This window comes from Dama dama, chromosome 20, assembly GCF_033118175.1.
Source record: "Dama dama isolate Ldn47 chromosome 20, ASM3311817v1, whole genome shotgun sequence".
Classification (NCBI taxonomy): domain Eukaryota; kingdom Metazoa; phylum Chordata; class Mammalia; order Artiodactyla; family Cervidae; genus Dama; species Dama dama.
The window spans coordinates 18,141,941-18,151,462 of NC_083700.1; the positions used below are offsets into that span (position 1 = coordinate 18,141,941).

The 9,522-nt window shown below is 54.6% G+C and overlaps 2 protein-coding genes across 6 annotated transcripts; both read left to right on the plus strand.

The window, feature by feature from the left end:
* The first annotated feature begins 471 nt into the window (after positions 1 to 471).
* On the plus strand, positions 472 to 2,875 carry S100A4 (S100 calcium binding protein A4). Its single transcript, XM_061119874.1, has 3 exons — positions 472 to 552; positions 1,414 to 1,569; positions 2,576 to 2,875. Exons 2-3 carry the CDS (start codon positions 1,429 to 1,431, stop codon positions 2,738 to 2,740), a joined length of 306 nt encoding a protein of 101 aa, XP_060975857.1. The 5' UTR covers positions 472 to 552; positions 1,414 to 1,428; the 3' UTR covers positions 2,741 to 2,875.
* A 2,447-nt stretch (positions 2,876 to 5,322) lies between these two features.
* On the plus strand, positions 5,323 to 8,729 carry S100A5 (S100 calcium binding protein A5). Of its 5 annotated transcripts, none has more exons than XM_061119878.1 (3): positions 5,323 to 5,375; positions 6,603 to 6,761; positions 8,461 to 8,729. In XM_061119878.1, the coding sequence occupies exons 2-3, from the start codon at positions 6,624 to 6,626 to the stop codon at positions 8,602 to 8,604; spliced, it is 282 nt and encodes a 93-aa protein (XP_060975861.1). In that variant the 5' UTR covers positions 5,323 to 5,375; positions 6,603 to 6,623; the 3' UTR covers positions 8,605 to 8,729. The 5 variants fall into 5 exon arrangements, with proteins under 5 accessions (XP_060975861.1, XP_060975859.1, XP_060975860.1 ...); XM_061119876.1 differs by lacking the exon at positions 5,323 to 5,375 and adding an exon at positions 5,880 to 6,013; XM_061119877.1 differs by lacking the exon at positions 5,323 to 5,375 and adding an exon at positions 6,027 to 6,164.
* Positions 8,730 to 9,522: the final 793 nt, after the last annotated feature.

A 9,522-nucleotide genomic window follows, 5' to 3' on the forward strand; every position in this document is an offset into this window, starting at 1 on the left:
CCCAGACCCCCAGCTCCCGTCCCTGGGCTCACTCAACACAGTAGGAAGCTCTTTGGGGAGGGGCGCAAGGCGGCATGAGCCGCCCCCAGCACTGATCCTGAGGTGCCCTCCCTGTGTTCTGGGCTGCCACGTTCCAGGGCAGTTTCCCACCTGCCACCTTCCACCCCTCTATGCTGGCTGCCTGGTGGGACCACGTCCTCCTTGTCCCTCATACCCCAGGCACAACCTGTCCCTTGCCCCAGCTCCCTAAAACTCAAGCTGAGCTGTGCACACCCACCCTCCAGGCCCCCGCCTGTGCCCCTGGGGCTCTCCCGTGTCTGTCTGTGCCTGATGGGGCAGGAAGCTGGCTTTCCAGGCTGGGCGGGTGGAGGGGGGTGGAGGGGGGCCGTGGCGTTCACCACATCAGCCCACGATAGGAGGGCTGGGTCCCGTTCTCCCCCATCCCTTGCCATGGGCAGGGCCTGGCCCGGGTATAAATAGGTCAGACTGCTGGGTTCTCCCCATTCTTCCTCTCTCCCCATCATCTCTCCCCAGCACTTCCTCTCTCTCTCGGTGAGTTGTGGTCGCCTGATTGGCACGCAAGAGGTGTCAGGCTGAGGCTGGGGGCAGGAGAAAGGGAGGTAGGCGGGGGCCAGAAGTGCTAAACAGGTCCAGATGTGAGATTCCGATGTGGAGGCTCTGGGATGGGTGGTGTGTGTGTGCACAAGTGCGTGTGCATTCAAGGAAGAACAACAAGGGTGCAGGTGGCTGGATGGGAGCTGTCTGGGGGGTTCTGTGATGCTGGGGCTTGCGTGTGTTGTCACTGCTGATGTTTTGTGGTGCATGTGACTGGTGGGTGTGCACGATGGCTGGTGTCTGCTGGGGGGCGCACTCGGGTGTGGAAAGCACAGTGAAGGCAGAAGGCGACTGTGGGCTCTGGCTGGTTATGTCCTAGGAGCCTCGGTCTTGCACACAGCAGCCCGGCCCAAGGGAGGGTGGCCTCCCTGTCCCTCCCCTGCATCCATGCTGCTGCCACCTCACCCTGTCCCTCCCTATGCACTGTTTTTTTCCGCTAGGCCCCTGGGCAATCCTCCAGCAGCCTCGCCCAGCCCAGTGCTGGGAGGGGGAAAGAATGGGCTGGGGTGGGGCTGCTGTGGGCTGAGCCCATAGGATTGAGTGAATGGACCAAGTGAGGGTGGAGAAAGTGCTTCTGGGGAGCTGGCTGCCTGGAACCCGGAACCTGAGCACCAGGCCCTGCAGGGGTTTGCTGCCCCAAGCATAAATTTCCCACCCCAGCTAGGAGCTGAACCCCTTTCTGGATGGGAGCAGTGTCACCAATGTGCTCCCCGAGGGATGGGAGTGGGGGGCATTTCCAAATACATAGCTGGGGGTGGGGCGGGGAAAACAAGGTTGTCTCTGTGACCCTGCCCCCAGCTCCTGACTGCTGCCATGGCATATCCCCTGGAGAAGGCCCTCGATGTGATGGTGTCCACCTTCCACAAGTACTCGGGCAAGGAGGGTGACAAGTTCAAACTCAACAAGTCTGAACTAAAGGAGCTGCTGACCCGGGAGCTGCCCAGCTTCCTGGGGGTGAGTGACACTGCCTGGGAGGCACCCGTCCTCTGCTCAGCACTACCTGCAGCTGGCATCTGCTGCTGACACGGGCAATTTCCGGGCAGAGAGCTTACCCTGGCTGCCTGGGGCCAAAGCACAGTGGGCACCCACCGCTCACTTGCTAGCACCCTCAGAGAGAGGGCAGAGTGAGCAGACAGGGTACGGTGCTCTGTACAACTTCCCTGGAGGGAAACGGATGCTCAGAGAGGCTAGGTAACTTCCCAAGGTACCCAGTGTTTAAAGCTGAGATCATGAACTAGGATGGTTGAGCTCTTGCCGTCACTCCAGCAATGAACCTCTTGTTTTTTTTTAAGATTCTGTGAAAGTTGTATGCCTTCCTTTTTTTAGTTGAAATATCGTTGCTTTACAGTGTGTTCATTTCAAGTGTACAGCAAAGTGATTTAGCTACATATACACATATCTGTTTTTTCAGAGTCTTCTCCATGATAAGTTATTACAATATTGAATACAGTTCCCTGTGTTATACAGTAAATCCTTATTGCTTATCTCTTTTATATACAGTAGTGTATATCTGTTAGTCTCATATTCCTATTTTATCACCATCCCCCTGCCCCATAAACCATTTTTGAATTTCTATTTGGCTTGTAGACGTGAAGATATAGTTCTCTGGAGACACTCACACACCTACAGAATTCTCCTGAGCAATTCCAGATGCCATCTGTATCAACCTTTATGCTGTTTATACATTGCTTTCATGACCATTGTATAATTGGACTCTTAAAATGACCTTGGCAGAAGATGCTGTGGTCTCCTTTGTCCAGTTGTACCCGGGTCCTCAGACTTCATCTGAGGGGTAGCTTAGCCCCTAGGGCTGGAGGTCCAAAACCAGGCCCGCCAAGGGGTGCTGGTGCCTTCCTGAGCGCCCATCTGGAGGTGCCAACCTCGTCCAGTCCTAGCTCTGCCCCACTCCCCCACCCCGACTTCACTTCCGGTTTTCACCCGTAGCCTCTTCCTCCTGCAGAAAAGGACGGATGAAGCTGCGTTCCAGAAACTGATGAGCAACCTGGACAGCAACAAGGACAACGAGGTGGACTTCCAGGAGTACTGCGTCTTCCTGTCCTGCATCGCCATGATGTGCAATGAGTTCTTCGAAGGTTTCCCTGATAAGCAACCCCGGAAAAAATGAACGGTCCTCAGGTGTTGGGGTGGGGGGGCTGCCAGCTGGGGTCTTCCCTGTTGGCGGTGGGCACATCACCTCACCCTGGCTCCTCCAGACGTGAGCACAATACTGAACAAGTTCAATAAAGATTCTTGAAAGCTATGAGGCTGATGGTCTGAGAAACTCTGGGGGCGTGGGGTGGGGCGTGAGGGGTACGATGTGGGGGCAGTGGGGAGGGGGTAACGGAAGATGCTGGAGTTGAGTTGTAGTGTTGTGGGGAGTGGAGAGCAGATGAGTGAGGGTGGGAGAGGGATGCGGGTGACTCTGTGTGTGTGTGTGGCGGAAAGAATCGACTCTGGATGGGGCCAAAGGCAGGGCAAGGGACCCCAGAGGCTTGGAACATCCCAGCTGTAGGATCTTAGCCAGTGTTCTCACCCATCCCACCTCCCCAGCCTTGCCTCTGGCAGGACCTCTGACTGAGGCTGGGATGAATTCGAAGGTCACATCTGCTCCTGGTTGGAGTCTGGAAGGGAGTGTGGGTGCCCTGGGGTGGTGGGGAAAGGGCTGAGTCACGGGGAGGAAGTAGTGAGGCCAGAGTGGAACGGGGAGGAAGGCTCAGTCCTGACACTTACAGCTCGGACCCTGCCTGCCACCTGCCCCAGCGCCCTGGCTTCAGACCCCAGGAAAGATGAATCCTTCCTGTCCAGGGTCAGATCAGGGAGGTGAAGTGGAGGAAGGGCAGGTTGACGGCCACAGCATGAGATATCATCCTTCTCTAACCTCATCTCTCCCGGAGGCCCTAGGCTGAGATTCGTTACCAGTTAACAGTCATGCTCCATGAGAGGCAGACAAAGGACCTTGGAACTGATGAGTGGAGGACAGCAACTGGGTTGGGAGGGAGGGAGACAGTGGGAGGTGACCAGAGTTTTGGAGACAAAATTCCAGGCATGAGATCTGATAAGTGGATTGAGATTCCCCTCCCCCACCCTCCTGAACGTATCAGGCATGATAGTGCTTCTCTTTAGGTTAAAGACCAGCGGCTCCAGCCTGCAATGGGTGGGGGTTAGATTTCCAGGCCTTGCTTGGGTGGTACAGGGACCTTCAATGAAGAGGTGCGTAGAAGGCAGGTCCAGAGACAGAGAAGGTCTGGTTCCCGTGACCTTTCAAGCTTTCCCCTTTTCTTCTCATCACATTGTTTTTCTCTCAAGTTGCAGAGGAGTGGGGTAGGTGACTCAGATGTTCCTTCAGAATATGACTACAGAGACTTGGATAGAATTTTGATCCAGGAAAAAGTTTGCCACTTCTTCCTTCTCCCCCCTCACCCCCGCCCCGGTCTGCCCATCTTCCATTGGAGTGGCCTCCCCTGAGTCTCCCTTCTGCATCACTCTCTACTTTGGAAACTCCTGTTGCTTAGCGACCAGTCCCTGCTGCGTCTTTACCTTTGGCAGCTGAAGGTGGGAGTGGAATTGGGGGCAGCAGGGAGCATCTAGGCAGGCTAGGGTGAGGTGGCGTCAGCCACAGGCACTAAGCCCCTAACTCTGTTCTCTTCTCATTCTTGAACTGGTTGGTGGTAGAACAATGTCTGGGCTTCCCTGGTAGTTCAGTTGGTTAAAAATTTGCCTGCAATGCAGGAGACCCCGACATGGTTCCTGGGTTGGGAAGATCCTCTGGAGAAGGGATAGGCTACCCACTCCAGTATTCTTGGGCTTCCCTGGTGGCTCAGACGGTAAAGATTCCACGTGCAATGTGGGAGACCCGGTTTCAACCCCTGGTTTGGGAAGATCCCCTGGAGGAGGGCATGGCAACCCACTCCAATATTCTTGCCTGGAGAATCTCATGGACAGAGGAGCCTGGCAGGCTACAGTCCATGGGGTTGCAAAGAGTCAGACACGACTGAGCAACTAATCACAGAACAATGTCTGAGTCTCTCCTGGGATATAGGCAAATCTCCTTGACCCACACCCTGGTCATTACTGCACCTTGAACCTGCTCCCCAGGGTCCACAGCCTCTACCCCATCACCCAGCCCTACCCTGCCCCGATTTCCGCCTTGGTCTCCCTGATTCTCAGTTCCCCAAGGGTCTCTGACAATTTTTTCCCATCGTTACCAGTGAGGTGTCGAAGAAATCATCATTGAAAAGTCCTTTAAAAATCTTAGTCTCCATACTCGCTAATGACCTTGACCATGCCCTTGGCAGGAAACATCTTCCCCTGCTGATTCCCATCTTGAGATGCATCTGTTCTGCTCTTGGGGTGGATGGGAGGGCTCCAATACAAAGAACAGCCTAGGGTATGGGTGGATATCCTGCATACCTCCTGATTCTTCTTTCCAGGGATCCTGGCTTTCGTCCCATCAGATTGTGAGTTCTGGGTTTTGGTTGGACAGACAAAGCTTCTGGGATTGAAAATGTATGTACAAAGGTAAATTCAGTATGCTCCCATCCCCTCTGTTTAGAAACAAGGAAGATGAGATTGGCAAAAGGGGGTTTCTTTGCAGCCACATCCCAGGAGGCTCTGACCCAGGCCTCTTTGTCCCTGGCCCCTTCTTATTGGCCCTTTCTTTCCCCTGGTTTCCTGGGGACTGGAGCAAGGGAATAAAGGCAGAGAGCAGTGGCAGGCAGCCTGTGTCTGCCGCGTGAGTTCTCCAGCTCCCTCCTTCCTTGGTGAGTCCTTCCTTCTGATCTCCCTGCTCATTTATATGGTAGGGCAAGCTGGGTGATGAGGCCAGAGGCTGACAAGCTCTGGTGACCTCCACCAAAACAGGCTGGGTCTGATGAGTGGGCATGTCCTCAGGGAGGAGAGGGCCAGGTATTTGGCATCATGGCTATGAGAATTTCCTGAGAAGTGGCTCTGGAGGTGGAGGTGGGGATCAGAACCAGCCAGGAGGCTGCTGCAACTGTCGAGACACTCGCCTTCCACTGCGGTCCTGGCTGAGTCTCCCGGTGGTGGTGAGAAGCTGAGGGTTTGGGGTGGTAGGAGATGAATGACTGGGTCCAGTTCAAGAATAGCCAGGTGGGCTTCGGGCTGAGGGTAGGAGACAGTAGCTTCCTCCTCCTTTCCTGGCTCAGGACTCTACACAGATTTACCTGCAGCCCCCAAGTTCCTTGGGCGTTGGCTCCTTCCTGCCTAAAGGGGAAGTGGTTTCCAAGTCTGAGTCACAGGAGCTCCAACAGCTAAGAAGCTTTGGAGGGGTGTGTGGCTGTGCTGGTGGACTGGAGGGCCCCATCAGACCCAGTTTCTGGATCCAGCTCTCACAATGACCCTGGAGAGAAGGCCCACTTCCTTCACTGACTCATGACTGGTCTGTGTGTACAGTTCTCTGGGCTGGAGCCTGGGGACCAGGGGAACAAGTCCTGTCACCCCTCTCAGCTTCCTGCTGAGATCTTATCTTCTAGTTCCAGCCCCAGGTTCCTCCAACCCCGGACTCTCTGTTCGCCCTGCTCCCCACTTCTGTAAGGAGACACTCCCTGATAGCGGGTGGTTCAGGCTCCTGGGCCAAGGAGGGTGACTAGGGTAAGGAGAACGATCTCTGGAAAATGAGTGCCCAAGCTGGGTCAGGTCGGAAGAAAACCCTGACCCTTCACTGGCTCCACCATCTGCCACCAGTTCTTCTGAGGAGGTCAGCTTGTTACTCCCTCTGCCCCTAGACCTTTTTTTCAACATCTTCTAAGCAGGAGAGTGTGCAGTCTCCTTCCAGGGCTGGTCAGGCTCTGGCTCTTCCAAGTTTGCTGCGGGTCTCACTATAGCCTGTCCTGAGACATTGAGGTCCATGTGCTAGACTTTGGTCCCACCATGCGTTCTAGTCACTGGTCCTTGAAGGATAAGCTTGGAGAGGGGTTAGTGATGGGGTCCGGATTCCTGGGGAATGTGATCTTTCCCTCTCCCTTCAGCCTCTGGAACTGCACACCGTGATGGAGACGCCTCTGGAGAAGGCCCTGACCACTATGGTCACCACTTTCCATCAATATTCTGGGAGAGAGGGCAGCAAACTGACTCTGAGTAGGAAGGAGCTGAAGGAACTGATCAAGAAGGAGCTGTGTCTCAGTGAGGTGGGTTCCGGTCCCTCCCCTGCACCCCAGAGCCCCAGTGCTCCCTGGGCATGGTGGGGGAGGGGAGGGAAAAGAAGAGGAAGCAGGGATGCCACTGTCAGGGGCCCCCCAGCACGAGGTGGGGAGGCCCCTCCAGAGGGGACACATGTCTGTCTGCAAGGTACACTAGTCTCAGCCAGGACAGGATGGCCAAAAGTAGGGGCGGAGACCCAAGGAAGACGGTGAACATCTTGGGCGCATACGACTCTAGACCTGGTGCTAAGGGATGAATCAGGTATCACTGGGATCAGAGAAGAGCAGCGTTTGCAGGGTGGACCTCAGCCTGGGTGAGGGATTCAGAGAAGGAGATCAAGGAGACTTCCAGGTTGAGGCTGGGTTCCTGCAGCTGTGGAATCTGTGAGAGGAATGGGGTGGGTGGTGGGTGAGGGGATTCAGGGGTCCAGGTCAGCTATGCATAACTCACAGGCAGGGCTCCCACCTGGTCCTGCTGTATGCGTCCGCCACTGCCGTGGCTTTCAGCTGACGCTGACATGGGACCCAAAAGGACCATTCTGCTAGTTTGTGAACACAGGTTGGAAGGAAGCAGAACTGATTCTTACCAGATGGAGATGGTGGGAGGGAGGCAACTGACAGAGGGAGAGGCCTATGAGGTAGTCATCATATTATTGTTAGTGTTAAAAAAAAAATTAAGGCTCAGATACATTATATAATCTCCAGCTAGTGAGAGGTTGGAATTCTAGGCCAGCCCCATGTATCACTCTCACTCTTTCCTTTAAAATCAGCCTGGGTCCACTGAACCTTAGTGGACTTCCCTAGAGAAAAGTGGGAATGTGTCTCTGCGGACAGGAGACCGAAGCAGGGTTGGGTGTCACCAGACCTCCCCTCTGGCCTTCCTGCGTACTTCTCTGCATCCTGGAGTTAATGAGGGCAGAGGGAGGGGCCGTGGGTCCGGCAGGGTTAATTACAGGGAGACGGAGGCCCTGGGGAGGGCCTGGCTATAACAGGAGCCCAGACTGGGGACAAGCGTGGCTGTCACAGAGAGGCTGTTTCCATCTCCGTATGTCCCGACGTCCTGTCTCCTGTGCCAAAGCTGGAGTGGAGGGCAGTGAAGAGGAGAGGGCAGGATGTGCCTGTATTATCCTCCTGTTCCCCCCAAGTGCCCTGTCTCCCTCCTCTTGTAGAGCTGGGCTGGGAGGGCAGGGGACCAGACAGAGAGCAGGCCTGGGTGCCATGCACTTATTCCATACAGCTGTCCTGCAGGCTCTCCTAGCTAGGGAACCCAGAGCTCTAACCACTGCTCTCGTGGAGAGATGTGCGATCTGCTTGAGTTTGAGCGATCCTCAACAGGGACAGAGTAAGACTGGGATCCTGCTCAGTGCCAGTATAGTCACCAAGCTGTTTCTATGAGGTGGTGTAGGAAATCTAGCTGTTTCTTTGAACGGTAGAAATTGTTGAGAGGAAGAGGGGGGCCTGCACTAGCCTGCACTCTAGTCATTTATTCAGATTCAGGAGTCAGCTCACGGAGGCTCTGCTTGGTGTCAGATCCCATGCTGGCTGTGGCCTGGGGGAGACTCTGGGGGTTGAGATGCTCTGTGTTGCTGACTCAGCTGAGGATCAGCCTGAGGCCACCTTCCCAGGGGGCACGGCAGGGCTGGGAGAGGAGGCTGGCTGACCTATCTCTCTATCTGGACCCTCGAAGAAGATGAAGGAGAGCAGCATTGACGACCTGATGAAGAGCTTGGACAAGAACAGTGACCAGGAGATTGACTTCAAGGAGTACTCGGTGTTCCTGACCACGCTGTGCATGGCCTACAATGACTTCTTTCTGGAGGAGAACCAGTGACCGGGGCCTGGTCCCTGGCTGCTGCAGCTCTGCTCACAAACCCTCCATTGCCCCTCGCCTTCCCCTCCCTCCCAGATAGAACCTGCTTCAGCCTTCCCCTCCAGCAGAAGAATAAAGGTTTTTCAATCCAGGTGTCCAGGGTTGGTTTGGTAGATTCTTTTCCACCTTGGCTGGGGGTGGGGTGGGGCCAGGCAGAGCTTCTTCCTGAGTAAGTGGACAGCCTCTGGGAGTTAGGGTTCTGGGTTTCCTTCAGAGTGGGTGTGACTAATCTTAACCAGGCTGTCTTGCCCTCCAAAAAAAAAAAAAAAAAAATGGGGAAGTGGGGCCAGCCTTTTGCTTGCCTCCAGGGAATGCCGCAAGTATGCAGAGAAAGCTGCTGGGGGAAAGTGCGTGGGGAATGAGGACACTGGTGAAATCCTTACATGCTGTTTCAGGAGCTCCAAAGAGCTCTGGTACCATACCCCTTTATGTCTCAGCACAGCAAAGAATTCAGCAAGAGGCTAAGGGATAGATAAGAAGTGATTTCCTGGAAGAGGATTGTGAGGCTTGCAAGTGGATGAGTGAGAGATGCTGGTCCCTAAGGATTTACTGTGTTACAGTTTTACAATCAGAGGGAAGGTGGGGAGGGGGAGAAGACCTTTGTCTTTCCTGAGTAGACATCATGCTTCCATCATTAGCTCCTCCTCTGGGTTGAGCAGGGGAGTTTTCTTGTCTCTGCGTGATCAAGTTAGGTCCACAAGTTACTGTTTTTTATGAGTACAGAGAGCATGACCTAGGGATCATTAACTTACTGAGCTCACTGGGCAGTATGTGGGGCTCATGCCATCATTGTTTTGTTGTTTGGGGGTATGTCTTGTGTTTCTGATGCATTGTTTCGTTGCTAAGCAAGCCTGCTTGGTTTTGAGGCTAAGCAAAGCC

Bases quoted from the DNA above. Each gene is read 5' to 3' on its own strand.
- S100A4 (XM_061119874.1), top strand. From the start codon at position 1,429: ATGGCATATCCCCTGGAGAAGGCCCTCGATGTGATGGTGTCCACCTTC. The intron at 1,570-2,575 runs GTGAGTGACACT...TTCCTCCTGCAG, and splicing joins AGCTGCCCAGCTTCCTGGGG to AAAAGGACGGATGAAGCTGC.
- S100A5 (XM_061119878.1), top strand. From the start codon at position 6,624: ATGGAGACGCCTCTGGAGAAGGCCCTGACCACTATGGTCACCACTTTC. The intron at 6,762-8,460 runs GTGGGTTCCGGT...GGACCCTCGAAG, and splicing joins AGGAGCTGTGTCTCAGTGAG to AAGATGAAGGAGAGCAGCAT.